This window comes from Biomphalaria glabrata, chromosome 12, assembly GCF_947242115.1.
Source record: "Biomphalaria glabrata chromosome 12, xgBioGlab47.1, whole genome shotgun sequence".
Taxonomy (NCBI): domain Eukaryota; kingdom Metazoa; phylum Mollusca; class Gastropoda; family Planorbidae; genus Biomphalaria; species Biomphalaria glabrata.
The window spans coordinates 8701270-8717298 of record NC_074722.1 but is presented as its reverse complement, the minus strand read 5'-3'; the positions used below and the strand labels follow the sequence as shown (position 1 = coordinate 8717298).

The following is a 16029-nucleotide window of genomic DNA, read 5'->3' as shown; positions in this document are numbered from 1 at the left end:
TTTATTTAAAGCCACATAAAAGCCCTTACCCACTATATATCAATCAGAATTTGTGGGTTTGTAAATACCTTTCTAAATCAAACAAAATAATTCTGCATTTAAAAAGTAAAATAACTGTTAGAAATTAATTTTCTGTCTTGTGTGTCATTTACTAAATCCAATAAACTTTTTGAAAGTGTTTAAATGTAGACATAGTCAGTGTACTGAACAATACATACATAAAATCTAAGTTTGACAATGAATTCTACTTTTGCTTTGCTTCATAAGATTTCAATGTTCGTTTACAAATGAAGATGATTACATCCTAGCCTAAACCTGCAGGATGTTGGTGAATGTGGGCAGGATGCAGGGTTTCAACTATGGAGTATCATAGAGACAGACATCCACACCTGATAAGCAGCAGTAAATAATTAAAATAGTTTTAGTGAAACAACAGATAGACAATGTTTGTAAAATGTTTTACATGTTTCGGATGTTCCTTCAGAGTTGAAGATAGTTTACTTCCAAGTCCAAACCTCCCGCAGGACAATGGGGGATGGGAGTGGGCAAGGTTTGAACCCGGGACCATCGATAAATCCAAACAACAGTCCAGCGCGCAAACCGCACGACAAAGAGTGATTTGGTAACCAGTAAAAGATTCCATGGTTCTTGACATCAATGAGGAAAGTGGTTTGTTATAACTATAAATAATAGTTACCACCCAAGGATAGGAAAGAATACTTACTTAACACTAAGAAAGGCTGTGAGCAGTATGTATACTCCAGAGACCAGTGCCCTGCTAGGGCAAGCTGTGTCTTTTTTATTCTTTAAATCCTGGAAGCATGATATCTGATTTGCAAAATTAAAAAACAAAATCTCTGTTTAAAATTTTATTCACATTTACATTATGGATTCAATATGAAACAATGCCAGTAAATATTGCAATACTGTAAAGCCAAGCTTAGACTAAATTGCACATTATTTTACAAGTCATAAGTGAAAATCTTTTTTCCAACTTTGGATTACTTCTGTTGAGACTATAGCACCCCCACACACAATAACTAATGCAGAAGTGATGCTGGTCAATTTCTTTTCTTCAATGAGTCTATGAAGAATTTTGCCATAGATGATAGCCAAGCTTGCCCCACAAGCAGGTTCAACTAGGAACCGGTGATCATCTGAAAAAAAAAAAGAAAAAAAAATTATTTATCCTTTGCTTGTAATCTTTTAAAAAACTGTAGTATTTAGCCATTAGATGTTGAAAGGATAATCAACCTATTTGACCAAAAACAATAATTTAACATTATCTTGGTATTAAATTCCATGCTGTTATAACTGTAAAAGAAAATTTTATTTAAATATACACAAGGACAAAATTATCAGACTTTATTAAGAGAAACGTGACAAACACCCACCCCATCTTACTTACCAGCAAACTTAACACAAGCACTAACTGCATCTTGGTCTGTGACTACATAGTTGATAATGGGAGGATTTGCTTGTTTGTAATACTCTAGAGTTGTGGGACTGACAGACAGTGAACCTAAGGTCTTGGCGACACTGAAATGTTTAAATAAAAAAAAAAAAAAAATATAAATACATATTTACTTGATGATAATATTTTAATAACTCATGGTATCGTTACTGATTCAGACAGCATTATTCAACAACTTGTGACTATGTATAGTTAAAATTAAAATACATGTAACATAAATAAAAATTTTAGATCTGAAGATTATGGGAAAGAAATATGTTTGTAATTAATTTTGTTTTGCATTTCATACCATAATTAAAAGCAGACTGAACCAAACCAGAACACTGACTATGCTAACTTTGTTTTATCCCAGAAGTTCATAAAAATCCTTGAGTCTCTAGTGGATAAACTTGTTAACTAGTGGAAACCATCTGTTTCTTAATGTTGAGTGTGATGCTAATTAAAGTTGTAAATGATATTAAAAGAATGGTTTTCCTGCAATTTAAAGCACACCATACTCTTCAGTATATTGTGAATCTCTTTACAAACATGTTTTATTGCAATTGGCAGTGAAATAAGGGATAGGTAGATAGTTATCCTTTCAGATCTTGCAGATGAAGTAAAGCTTATCTATTTCTGTACAATGACCAAGTGCCTTTATTTTTCCATTTGTCAGATACCAATTAGAGTCGGACTCAGGGAGTTCCTACAAATCCTGATATTCAAAATCTCAGAAGTCACCAGGATTTGAACTTGGAACCCCTTTGTTCTGAATCCAATATCACTCAACTACCATGGCCCTTTAGAAATTAAAGTTATTTCAGATAGTCACAGACATTTTAAAGAATCGTTAAATAATTTTGAAATCAATTTAGCATAAAATGGATAATTAAAATCATTTTAAGAAAAGCTAACAGTTACAACATATGTTTATACACTTGCAAACACATTTAAGATTTTTAACCCCAATATAAGCATTAATTTGTATTTAGTTTACAATAATTTATTTTAAAGCTATAACATCCATCAAATACCTGGTGATTGCTTCTAGATTAACTACTTCTCCAGCTTTGATGGCAGCATCAAAACAGTCAGCCCCTTGTGTCTCCACAGCCACAATGGGGACATTCTCCCACCCCACTTGTCTCATCCCTTGCACGATACCATTGCAAAGACCACCACCTCCTACACTGGTTATCACAACACTGGGCCTCTCTTGCATCTGCTGTGCTGCCTCCACAATCATGCTTGCATGCCCTTCCCTAGAACATTTTAATAAGAATAAGATGCCTTAATGAATAGAATACTTTATTCACAAAAATAAAAGCACAGTTCACGTTGTCAGATCTAGAAAAAAGATGTCCTTTCCTAAGCACTCCTGCAAAGAGGTGTCCTTGTCCGTTAGTCTGTCTCTAAGCTATTTTCTTTTTTTTTTCTTTCTATTTTTAATAGTCACGTCACTAAGGAAATTCCTGATTAGTTCCAACTTCTACGCATCTAACTATTTAGTCATTACATTGGTTACACATGCCAGTTCTTTATTTTGTTTATGCTACTTATTAATTTAATTGAAAATGATTTCAAACTCAAGCAGGTCAGTAAATCACTAGGTTCATTGTATGTTTGTATTTTAAGCTTCTTTGAATGTGATGTCTGACAAGAAGAGATGCAATTTCTATGAATAAGTCATTGTTTTAATAATTTCTTGTTGTCATCTCAAGTTTCTATTTTAAGTCTCACTGATGTTGGAAGTTCTATCAAGGTATACATTAAGGCAGATATAACTCACCAAATGTCTGGGTGTTCAAATGCAGGAACATACAGTGAACCTGAAAAATTAACCAAAAAAAAATTATCATTTATATTATGATAGATCTGAGGCTGATATGGGTTATACTTTACAATTGTGTTGTCTTGAGAGCAGGGCCGCCAGCCTAATAAATTGTGGGGCCCAATTTGGTGGATGCTCCCTCTTTTAATTTTTTTTTTTACAATAACAACTGTTTCTCTCAATTAGATTATATCATTGTTTGCTATACAACATGCATAGGAAGCAACTCAAACGCAATAGGCGCCAGTGGGTTAATTAAAGTTACATTAATAGTATGATACACTAAATTTGTTAACCCTTAAAGTCCTACACCTTTAAAAGCCTGTGACATGAACCATGACTAATAGTGAAGTGCTAGATGTAAATTGTGGGGCACCTGTCAGGCGCGGGACCCAATTGGAGAAATCTGTCAAATAGGCTTTAAACAACAAAAAACTATCAAATTCCTTCAATCCTCACTTATTTATATGATGTATACAATTATAAAGAAGGGGCAGTGGAGAATGGAGAGAGCCTATTACAAAATATACACTATTAATTATCTGAAATAAGTCTCAGAAACCAACCTGTCTGTTTACTTAGTTCCTGTGCTAAAGTTTTGGCTTCATCATAGACTTCACCATGAACTCGTACTTCAGCATTCTGAAATGTTACACAAGATAAAACAATAAAATACAGTTATCCATATAAAGTTATCCATGCTTTCCACCCACCTCCCTTCCTCTCAACTACTGACATATTAATTCACCAAGACTTTTTTAAATGCTATACTTTTGGAACAAAAGAGGTATTACAAATGAGAATAAAATTAATTTTGTTTTCATTTTACACATCAATGGAGCTTGGTCTAAAAGCAGGGGTCTTCAATCAGAATTCTGTTGGGGACATTTAATTGGAGATTTTTTTTAATATCTATAAAGTTAATAAAGTTCACCCAAATTCAGTGATGGGAACTGACTTTGCAAAAATTTTAGGAAATTTTGTAAGCCCCCCCCCCCCCCCCCCCGTTTTTGAACTGGCCTGTCGTGGCGACGACTTAAAAAAAGATGTTGCTGAATTTTTTTAAACTACGTAGAATCATTTAATTTAATATTTTCTTTAATTAATGTTGTATTACATAACATTTACACTGCATTGTGCATTACTGCACACAAACTGCACTTCATTTAGCATTACTGCACTCAAAATGCATTCATGGCACTATTGTTTGTATATATATTGATGGGAGGAGAAAGCTTTTTGCAGTCTGAGCATTCTATAATAGATAACTGCTTTATACAGATATTGTAACAACTTCTTTCTCAAACAACTATAAGGATTAAATGTGTTTGAAAAACATGCTTTTAAAATTAGTAATGATAAGTTTTATATTAAAATATATACATATCCCTCACTATAGATAGATCTATAATCTATAGCTACTACTACTTATATCTAATAACTTTTCTAGATTCTAGATCCAATATATTATTATTAGATATCTACATTCTGTCAGGCTTATACTCAGTAACTCACTATAGTCATGTTAAGAAGTTTAAGAAGGCCTACTTACTACTATATAAAAAAAGTATATTCTATATATAAATCCAGATGGTCGGTACACGGTAGGTCTATCACAGTATCACTCTATTAGATGAGTAGATCTAGATCTTATTATTATTATAATAGATCTAGATGTCTAAATCTAATCCCATTTGAACTCAAGGAAGTCGGCAGGCAGGGTTCAAATTAGAAAAATCTAGGGGTCATCGTAACAACAGTGAAAAAATAATAGATCTTGAATTGTAGTAATAGCGGCGATTAGTGCTACATACGTCGTAACATAGCGACCGGGCATCATTCATGATTGATACTCTTAAGTCTAAGTTAAGTTTAAGTCGAATACTTTTCAAAAGCTGGCAAGCAGCCATTGAAGTCTAGATCTAGATCAAAAGTATTCAAATTAAAGAATCTAGATATCTATCTAGACTGATTCAAACCACTCTAATCTGGACCGAGATCTAGACTTATAAGACAATACGGTAACACAAGATTTAAAAAAAAAAATAGAACTTTAACTGTGTCAAAAGACCGGATGTGCGGAGTTCAAAACAAATCAAAAATCTTATTTCGCATTCTTCCGAAAATGGAAAAATAATAAAATCGGATTTTTTTTTTTCATAAAAAAAAAATTGAAAAAAAAAAAATCGGATTTAAAAAAAAAAAAATGTCTGGAAAACTTCGGATTTTTTTGCTAGAAAATCGGACCAGAAGAAATTATCGGAATTCCGACAATTGTCGGAAAATTCCCATCACTGCAAATTTTATGGATTTTTTACATTTATTGAAGTAAAGCATTTTCTCTTAATTGCTAACAACAAATAATACTAAGAGATACCCTCAGTAGCTTTACTTAAGCAACAGAACAGTAAAACTAAAGTCTTGTTTCCAAATATCTGCTTTAAAAGTTGTCTAAAAACAAGGGAAAATTTTACCTAGCTGTAATTTGTAAGAAAACCTCTCCGGAAGAAGTTTCTCTTCCTTACTGTAGCTTATTTTGTTTGTTTGTTGGTTAGGGTTATCAGAAATCTAGCTAAGCTAATACTTGCCTTCCATTTACTCAAAATGTAAAAATAACCAGCTTTTACTCTGTTGTTTAGGACAATGGCTTATTATCAAACTATTAACAGGTATAAACCTATAATCTAACTTAAAAATGAAGCATAATCATGCATACAGTACCTAAAGGAATGGGGTATTGGTAAGATCTAAGCTCAGTTGTTGGAACAGTACTGTAACTTGAAATCATTTGCAGGACAAAACGATGACATTTTTTATTTGCCAATCATCTTCATAAATACATAAACAGTGTTGTTTGGATACTTTAAAATGTTCAAGTAAAACCGCTCATGACCTGTACATTTTTCTTTTCAAAAAGAGTTTTGGCTGACCTACACACTTTTCAGCACAGTGGACAAAAGAGACATGTTGACTCTCCATTGATTCAGTCAAAGTAGGTTATTGAATATAAGTCACTTTGTCTGAGAAATATATTATATTATAGTTTTACAACCTATGATTTAATTATATGTTTTATCAATTAAATTTTTAATCTAGTTTTTTTTTAGGTCACTGTCTTTTTTTTTTTAATTTGTGTTACTTTTATTTTGGCCCTCCTTTGAATAAAAGTTTTAAGTCCATCTGTTGAAAATATGAAACTCAAATATTTGTGGGCATTCTATAGTTTGTTCTCATTTTTATACACGAGACTCAAACTCAAGTTGGTAACATTGTATTTGTGGATAAAAGAGTAGGGGTGCAAGAGTGTGTTGACTAAATGTGTTTTTTTTTAAATGTATGCTCTTAAAAGAGAAGAAACAAAATTACGTCTGAATCAGATTAAACTCATTTAGCACAAAGTATCAATGGAATTCATTTAGCAGAATTTATCAAAAGAATATTAACAAGTTTAACGAAACTATTTCAGAAATTCTAATATGATAAATCAACAGAAGTTTCCATAAGACCTAACTGTGTGCATGTGTGGAATCTCAATGACCAACTGCCTTTACATTCCTTGATCTATACTAAAGCTCAGTAGATGCTTAAACATTTATTATAAATCTTTAGTATTTACAGGTACAGAAGCAATCTGCTCTACCAACTCTGACATCACGCAAATAAAAAATTTGTTGCAAGTGTATTTGAACTAATAAATTGAATACCAATAATAATGAATTCTCAGTGAAAACTCATTTGCTGCCTTAAACAAAATCTGGCAACCTGATCTTTAAGCATTGAGGCCATACATCTTTCCCTAATTCAAATCCTAACATAACATTTTTTTTTCCACAAAGGAAGGCGATTTAGTTAAATAACTATTTCTACAAAGACATTCATTTAAAGTAAAAAAACAAGAGAAGCTTTTTTAAAAAAAAATTATTAAACTTGGTCAGAAAAATGTATTTACGTATAGCTTCAGTCTATCGGCCAGGAAAGCTGGTGTTGTCTTTGGTAAAATGATTGTACATGGTATGCCAAGTTCTCTAGAAGCATATGCAGCAGCCATTCCAGCATTCCCTCCAGAAGCACAGTAAACATGATCACATCTTCCAGTCTCTAATGCCTGATGATTAGAAGGTTAAAATAATAAAGAAAAAATGTTTATTTCTCTAAAGGTTGTGATTTACAATTTGGCATTCAATTTTTACTGTAAAAAATGTGGGAAAATGTGAAAATTACACATTTGAAAACCTTATTGATTATGCATAAGAGGAAAAGGAGTAAGGATGGTGTCTCTAGATACAATAAGAGGTGCTCACAAGGAACAGGAAGAAGTCTAAAAATTAGATTTATATTACTCTTTTTTAATCTCTTCCAATTATAATCAGTAAGACCATAGAGTATTCCTTCATATTCAGGATGACTTCAGCAGCAGGTCAGGCCTATTTGTAACTTAGCTGCTTGGGAGTGACAACCTCCCTTAAATATATGTACCCAATTTAGACCTTGCCATCTATGGGGCAGATGATGATGTAAAGGCCATCTGTTTCTGTGGACCACGGTTAATGAGGGTGTCATGAAGGCCAACACAATGACCAACCACCTTTTCTCCAACTAAAGAAATTTTTTAAACTCATGACCCCTCAGTTTGGAAGCCAAATGCTTTACCACTCAGCCACAATGCCTCTCTTAAAAATATATTTGTCTTAATAAGTTTTACCAAATCTGAGAAGACCAGTGGGGGAGGGATCAGACAAAAGACTTCTCAAAGTTAAACATATGACTAGAAGTTCTATTTCTTCAATTAAAAAAAAAACAAACTCACAAAACACAATGCCTAACAACCTAAACAAGGAAAGAAGAGTTCATAATGGAGTCATGGCAGGCAGGGGTGATGGCTGTAGTCCAGGGTCAGATCCTGACAAGGAACCCTAGCCACCAAAGGTCTACTAAGTCCCAAAACAAACTAGACTAAGGAGGCCCCAAGGAGAGTAGAAAAAAAGGGGAACCATGGAGACATGAAGAAACAGACAAAAAATAACCTAAAGAAACAGTCTTGAGGAACAACAATAGATAGGGAGATGCAAAAACAGCTTTTAATGAATTGACACAAATGACCAGGGTCTTAATGTTAGTGAGAAAGATCATGAGAGATTAGTGAATTTCGCTTCATATCTATTAAGTCAAAGAAAATCATTACAATTGAAATGAGATGGAAATTTAATTTTTGGGTCAATCATATTTACTTTTTTTCCCCCATAAAGTAAATGTATAGCAAAAATATTAAATACTTTCTGAATCAAATGTGAAATCCCACGCAGTTTGAAAGACCCTGGTGGCTGCAAGTTATCTAGTTTAAGATAGACTTGTATTCCAGAATACTTTGATAGAGATGTACTGCAGAGTACAGGTGTTTCAGAGTACAGCTTGTTCCCTGCTGGTGATGGAGTCTTCATTAAAGGCTGACAACTCTGCAGGGCATTTATGTTTGCATCCCCTAGGCATGGTAGCTCATGGGATGGCATTTTATCTCTGCAAAACTGAAGGAAAATTGCACATTTGATGAATTTCTTTTAAAATAAGAAAAGTTTGTAAATGAAACATTTAATTAATTATATAGAGAGAGTCTATTTATATAGAATATAGATAGATCATTAGATGTCTTGATTCTAAATCTATTTATTCAATCAACATTTTTCCAGCTGCTTTACTAGCTTTAGCCTGAATGATACAAAAATAAATTATAATTTATATAAATAGATCTAAATCTTGGTTTATCTAGATTATACTCAGACTCAGTATATTATATAGTCTATTATATATATAGTTACTCTAGTACTCTAGTATATTACACTATTACTAGAATCTATATTATAAGTCTATGACTATATACTATTATATAGATCTAGTGACTATAGGCCTAATTGCTCTAATAATTAATAAGACAATAACTATATATATATATATATATATATATAGATCTATAAGTTAATAGTACTTGTAAATAACATAATCATAATACAATGCAAACTCAGCAAACAAAAGTTTAAAGTATAAAATGATTCCTTTTTATTTTTACCTAGTTCTATAACATAAATCACAATGAGGTAGTTCCGAATTCCCCCCGAGTCACGTGGTTGTGTGTATACAACGCGCACCGTGCTTAGTTTTAGTTAGTTTGTAGTTGGACTCTGAAGCGTTTCAAGTCAATATTTAGTGGTTTCAATTTACTCATTAGCGCTAAACTATAATTTGTTAATAACAGGAGAATCTAGAGATACATTTTTTAAACAGTTTCAACTAAAACAAATAGTTACGTTGGCCTATAATCTGCCATACTGAGATCAAGATTTCTTGATCTACAATGAATGATTACACTTACAGTTCTTAGCATTCGGGTAACCAGTCCTAGAAAAAAAAAGTAACACTTTCATCCCCCCCCCCTTTTTTTTCCTCTCTGCCCAAAAGTAAACAAGCTTGAACTTGAGTAGAACACTAAAAGTTGGACAGCAGACCAGTGTGTATTGGTCAGATAGCTCTAGGGCTAGTGTGTAGTCGATATGTCGACTAGTTGTTAGAAAAGATAAAAGGACTTCCATGAGTTTTCCTTGTGCGTAATAGGCTTCAGTTGTTTAGCGAACAAATAACACATCTGATAGTCAAGGATAAATCTAGATCTACTCTTACAGTTACACAAGCCAAATGTGTCTTACCCCGCCCTTTCATTGTTAAATTTGCTCTCTGAGTAATAAAATGGATCTAGATCTGTTTCGTCGACGCATTTGTGAAACTTTAATGTAGGCCTAACATTTTGTGAATTTCTTAAAAATGATAGAACTTTTAATAACATAATAATACATCATGTGTCCAACACAAAAAATAATTCTTAATGTTATCGATGTGCATGATGTATTTGCGATTGGCGGAATATGAAATACATAACGTTAAAAAATAGCCGAAGTTAATGAAAATAACAATGTTTCAACAAATATGCATATTATCCAATATATAGGCCTATAAATATAAATATAAATAAATATGTATATATATATATATATATATATATATATATATATATATATATATATATATATATATATATATATATATATATATATATATATATATATATATATATATATATATATATATAAGTGTGTGTGTTTGTGTAGTTTATACCAAGCCTTTTTTTTAATCTTACAAGACACGTTTGTAAAAACATGTTCTTCTGTATGTGAATGTAGATCTATCATCAGCAAAGTGTTGACGCTTGTCATAACTATAAAGGAAATATCATTGATATAATTTAAACCTATCCTTAAACAGTTCTTGGCCCTTTATGAAAACATTCGTATAATTATTTGAACATTCAGGGAGTTCGTTGATGTACTCTGTATATTTTAAAATGTTTGTAAATGTAAAATTTCGTAAAAATAGAGGAGCAACAGCAATGGAAATATAGAAAGAAAAGGCCATTCTCCTCTTTGTTGTCCTACTATCACGTGACTTTGGTTAAAGTAGGTCAGAAATACGAACTACCTCATTAGGAAGGATCTAATTCTAGTTAGGAAAGGCCCATCAGCGAAATGGCATATAAAGCGAACACCTCCCCGTAATTTTTATCCATTCTTATTTATTTCAAAAGTAACTGCTGAACTAATAAAATGGTATTACAAAGACTCCATTTTTCTACATTTTCCACCTATTCACTTTCGTTTTCCCTCATAAAATAAAGCATAGCTGAAGGTCAAAGTTGACATGCATGGAAATTTCATTCTCAAAACGTTTCCGGATAAACGAGAATAGGTCCGAACTTAAGGCGATTTTAAAGCACCAATGGACATCGGCCGAAAAAAAATCGCCTATTATGCTTCTAAATAGATGAGGAAATAGTTAGCTAGAATAGCTAAGGCTATTCATTCCGTTGAAAAAAAAATATTATGGGGTGTTCGCTCAAAATGACCTTTTAACTGAAAACCTATTCAGCGAAACCCCTATTATAAGCTTAAAAAGCCATTAATAATAATTTAGTTACTGATTTAATCTGTTTTTCTTTTTGTCTTATCTATTGTTATTGTTTGTAAACTGAAATATTAAAATAATAGGCCTATTTTTAACCTTAAACCAATGTCTTCGATTTCGAAGATTAAGGATGAGTGCAGTAGCCTACATGTTTCACATGTCTACGCCCAGTTGCGACCAGCATATTTTCCCGCATTTTCTTTCCGTCTAAAATGTTTGACTCGCACCTCTCTCTCCAACAGTCATATGCAGGCAGTTACTTTCCTCTATGCCAGTGAGGGTGAAACGAAGCATCATTTGATCTTAACAGCGCTTAGGCCTATACGGTTTATACGGGGGGAGGGGGGGGGACTCTGTTTTGCCGTCCTCCTTTTTTTTTTTTAAACTGGCTGGTTAACCTCTTGTTACTAATTAATGATATTAATATGTATATAGATGTTTAAAAGAAGATCAGCATTCATTTTCACTGGGTTCCCCCACCATTCTGAGATTAGGATTTCAGAAGATTTCCAAGAGTTTTCCAGGAGAAAATATTCGATTTCAGGAGCGGAAAAAACGCTAACTATATATTTAGTAATAAATATAAGAATTTCCATATAATATACATGTATAAAATTACAAGATCTCTCCTGAGCCTTTCGTCTCCATGTCCGAAACCCAAGTTGTAGATCTACCTCCCATACATCATCAATCCATCGCATTCGGGGTCTGCCTTTGGGTCAATCAGCGCGCGCGTGTGTGTGTGTGTGGGGGGGGGGGAAAGGTCGAGTTGATGTTGATTAAATAAAGTGCACTGAACATGTGTTCTTAAAAAAATAGTCACAGTAACGAGAGTTAATGAAATGGAGAGTAAAATGACGTGGACTAGCCTATAAGGAGGAGGCGAAATAGAATTTTGTAGTTTCTTTCTTTCTCTAAAAGAAAAATATTTGATCACAAGTTTCGTAGGCTATATAGACATCAGTTCCAAGCAGAGAAAGGAGATGTGGAGCACGAGAAAAGTGAAAACAAATTTAGGCCTAATGTCACAAGGAGGACAATAGTTATAATGCTTCATGGAAGAAGTTAGATGATAGAACTAATTGAAGCATAATTTCCTATATTTTAACATGCTATTTCGCTATTTTTTACGGCCTTTCGCTCATTATGACTCCCGCGAAAATTGCGTTCGCTGATTAGGTCCGACCCCTACCGCAAGTTGACTTGAATTATAAATTTAATAGCTGATATGGAAAAAAGATTCAAATTTAGTTTTATCGCCCAATAGCTGAGGAGTCCGCAGATGTTTTCATTTTTTAAATAAGTTTAACCATTGCGGAGTTAAAAATTCTAAACTAAAAACTGGCACAAAAGCGTTCGCCATTGGTCCTTTCCCATAGATCTAGTTGACTTTGCCTGTGCTTTTTTTTTTAAAATAGATAATAGAGTCTATATGTAACTATTATACAAAATACCATGGCCTACTAGTCTAGTTATGAAATGTCAGTTAAGCATTTAATAAAGGCTATATCAGTCGACTGCTACAATTGGCTACATATTTTTTTTTCAAAACGTTATCTATATTATATAGTAGAATGTGTGGTGTATGTATGTATGTATGTATGTTAATAAACATTCAAATTTGGTTTTCTAAAGTTACATACATATACGAAAGCTGCGAAGCCGAGTTGAGATAGGCCTAGATCTATATTCATTCATGAATCGCGTACTAAAAATTATTTCGTTTAATTGTTCACTTTATAATCACATTTATATAACAAAGCTATCGCCCTCTTCGTTTTTAATAGATAAGAATGTATCGACTTCGGGTAAACCGATTTTCGCAAAACTAATTTTATTTTCGTAGCGAAAGAGAAATAACGTGAAAGGATCATTAGCTACGTTTAACATACATCTAAATCCGATCCACTAGATTATTCAAAATCATTTTTTACATAAATTAGTTCCTGATATCTGTGTGACTACAGATTTCCTGGCGAATCATTAGACATTACCAAATGGTTACACATTAACACATCTCTCTACTGAGTCTATTCCTAGACCTAGGTCTAAAACTCTTATTGAACTCTAAGATGATAAAACTTCTTTTCGCAAAGATAGTTTTATGCTTTAAAACATAAACATACTAATTATTGTCCATTCATTTCAAATTTTAATCAAATTAACATTCAAATTTGTTTTTCTAAAGCATTTTTAATACATTCGTTCGCTGTTCGCTAAAGCTGCGTGGCCGTGTTGAGATAGGCCTATATTCTTTCATGAAAAAAGTTCACGCATGCGCAGCACAGAATTAACTCTATAAAAGCCAATTTTTAACTCTAGATTAGTGTAGATTTAGATCTATGTCTACCTCAAGATCTACTTTATTTTTTATACACATGAACATACAAAATTTAGTCTATTCATCTCAAATTTTAATCAAATATATGTAGGCCTACAAGCAAATGTTTTAATTTGAAAAAAAAATGGATTCAAGCCTATTAGCTATTTTGATTTGATAGCTTCATTCACACTATTTTTACATTGACACATTCGCTTTACTTATTACATTATTATTTCGTTTAATTGTTTACAAAACACTCTCAGTGACAATATCGAAAGTAATACGCAAATAAAGACCCGCGGGTCGCGGGTAACATATGTCTAGTTATACTATATAATCTAGATTTAATAGATCTATCTCTATAATTTATACTAAATTATACTGCTGAAAAGCCTATAACAAAAATGTAGATCTAATATTGCCTCATTACTCATTATTATTAGGCCGTGATCTTATAAGTTATAGCTCTAGATTTCTCTATTGCTGGCGATCTCTCGTAAAACTGACTGATACTCAAAATACTGAGTGATAGTTTAGGCATGGTTTAGGTGGATATTTATTTCCACTTTCGTTTTCGTTTTGTGGATCTTGCAATTTGAAAATTTAAAAAAAAGTAAAATATAAACAAAAATACTTTAAAAAAAAAATTAGATGTGTTGAGTGAAATTGGATTAATTATTTTGAATGATTCATTGAACTAATTGTTTTACAAACAGATTTTAGATTAACAATGGAAATATTTATAGGCTATTTATTTATATATATATATATAACATGGGCGTAGCCAGGATTTTTTTCGGGGGGGGGGGGGGGGTGGGGGTGAATTTTTTTCTCCCCCCCCCCCCCCGAAAAAAAAATATATGTATGTTGTGTATTTATATTTATATATTTATATTTACAATGTATTTATGTGTGTGTGTGTGTGTACATAATCTTTATTACATTCTGACCCTTCATTCTTTCGGAACACGTTTATTGTGCCATAGAATAGATTCTTCCATGAGTTAGTGGAAAAATTGTAGATTCCCCGACATTACTAGCAAAGGGGTCTGGAGGAGCTCCCCCAGCGCGGGGCCAAGCACTATTTCTGATATTAAAAACCAACAAAATGCATATTCTGAGGTATCTACAGTGCATTTTCCTGCTATTAAAAAGTTCTATTTCAAAAACCTAATGTGCTATTTTTACTGACTTAGACCCTCCCTCGTCCTTCAGCACATTTGCCATCTAGCTGTTTCCATAAAATTGTAGACTCCCCGCCATTACTAGCAAGGGGGGCTGGGGGAGCGCTATTTCTGGTATTGAAAGCCAACAAAATGCATATTCTGAGGTATCTACACTGCATTTTCCTGCTATTAAAAAGTTATTCTTACTGACTTAGACCCTCCCAAGCCGTTCGGAGCATTTGACGTCAAGCTGTTTCCATAAAAATCTGTCACTGGTAATGTCTGAAGCCTCTTCCCACCTTCCATGAGGACCTCCATGAATGAGTGGCGTCAAGTTGTACTAGGATATCATTGCAAATCTTCTTAAGCGTAATTCATTTTGTCGGAGAACATGTCCCGCAAACCTCATGCGTCGTTCTCTCACAATCTTACTAAGGGGTCGACTCCCAGTTCGGCATAGGATTTCCTTGATTTAGACCCGATCTCTATAACTGACTCCTAAAATCTGTCTTAGCCATCTTTGTTGAGCTACATTTAATGTTTTTCGATTTCGGTAGATGACTATTCACTGCAGTTTATTAATGGAGCCCTGCCACTGGTAAAAATGTGTAACCTCTCTTGAATACGCTCTTGGAATTAAGTGAATGTAGTTTGCTTTAGATTTTATATCGAAAAGAGAAGTTTTATCGTCAAAATCTTCTGTTGGGGGTTTTCCACCTCAAGATGATCTTAGACTCAAAACCATCTGGAGGTGTTTTAAACTTTAAAAAAAGCCATCTGTAGAAGAAGGGTTTAAACTCAAAACCCCCGATTGGTTTGGCTACGCTCAAATAATTTTAGTGTGTAATTAGCTTTTTTTTTTTATATTGAAGATGTATTTTTAGCACCAAACCCCTCTGAATGGGGGTTTAAACTCTAAACCCCTTTCGGCAACGCTCATAGCATTTTGAGTGCGTAATTTGCTTTTTTCTTACACTGAAGATGTATTTTTTATCCTCAAACCCCCCTGGCGGGGGGTTTAAACTCAAAACCCCTTTGACTACGATCATAGATTTTAGAGTGAGTAATTTTCTTTTATTTATATTGAAGAGGTAATTTTTAGCTTCAAACTCCACTGGAGGGGAGTTTAAACTCAAAACCCCTTAGACTACACTCATAACATTTTTAATGTATAATTTGCTTTGTTTTTATTATTAAAGAGGTATTTTTTTATCTTCAAATCCCCTGAAGTGGGGTTTAAACTCAAAACTGA

General features: G+C 33.1%; 1 protein-coding gene across 4 annotated transcripts; it reads right to left on the bottom strand.

Moving 5' to 3' along the window:
• Window positions 1–754: 754 nt before the first annotated feature.
• Window positions 755–14143, bottom strand: LOC106067982 (L-serine dehydratase/L-threonine deaminase-like). 4 transcript variants are annotated; one of them, XM_013227268.2, is made up of 8 exons: window positions 14042–14143; window positions 8558–8806; window positions 7234–7389; window positions 3851–3926; window positions 3243–3282; window positions 2488–2715; window positions 1409–1539; window positions 755–1157 (listed from the first exon to the last, which is right to left on the bottom strand). In XM_013227268.2, exons 2-8 carry the CDS (start codon window positions 8789–8791, stop codon window positions 970–972), a joined length of 1053 nt encoding a protein of 350 aa, XP_013082722.2. In that variant the 5' UTR covers window positions 8792–8806; window positions 14042–14143; the 3' UTR covers window positions 755–969. The 4 variants fall into 4 exon arrangements, with proteins under 4 accessions (XP_013082722.2, XP_055861842.1, XP_055861843.1 ...); XM_056005867.1 differs by lacking the exon at window positions 14042–14143 and adding an exon at window positions 10468–10503; XM_056005868.1 differs by lacking the exon at window positions 14042–14143 and adding an exon at window positions 9649–9675.
• Between the last annotated feature and the right edge of the window lie 1886 nt (window positions 14144–16029).

Coding starts and splice junctions, on each gene's coding strand:
- LOC106067982 (XM_056005867.1), bottom strand. CDS start 10,488: ATGTTTTTACAAACGTGTCTT. Junction 7,390..8,557: donor TTTCACATTTGATTCAGAAA/GTATTTAATATT, acceptor TCTAATCATCAG/GCATTAGAGACTGGAAGATG. Junction 3,283..3,850: donor GGAACTAAGTAAACAGACAG/GTTGGTTTCTGA, acceptor TTAATTTTTCAG/GTTCACTGTATGTTCCTGCA.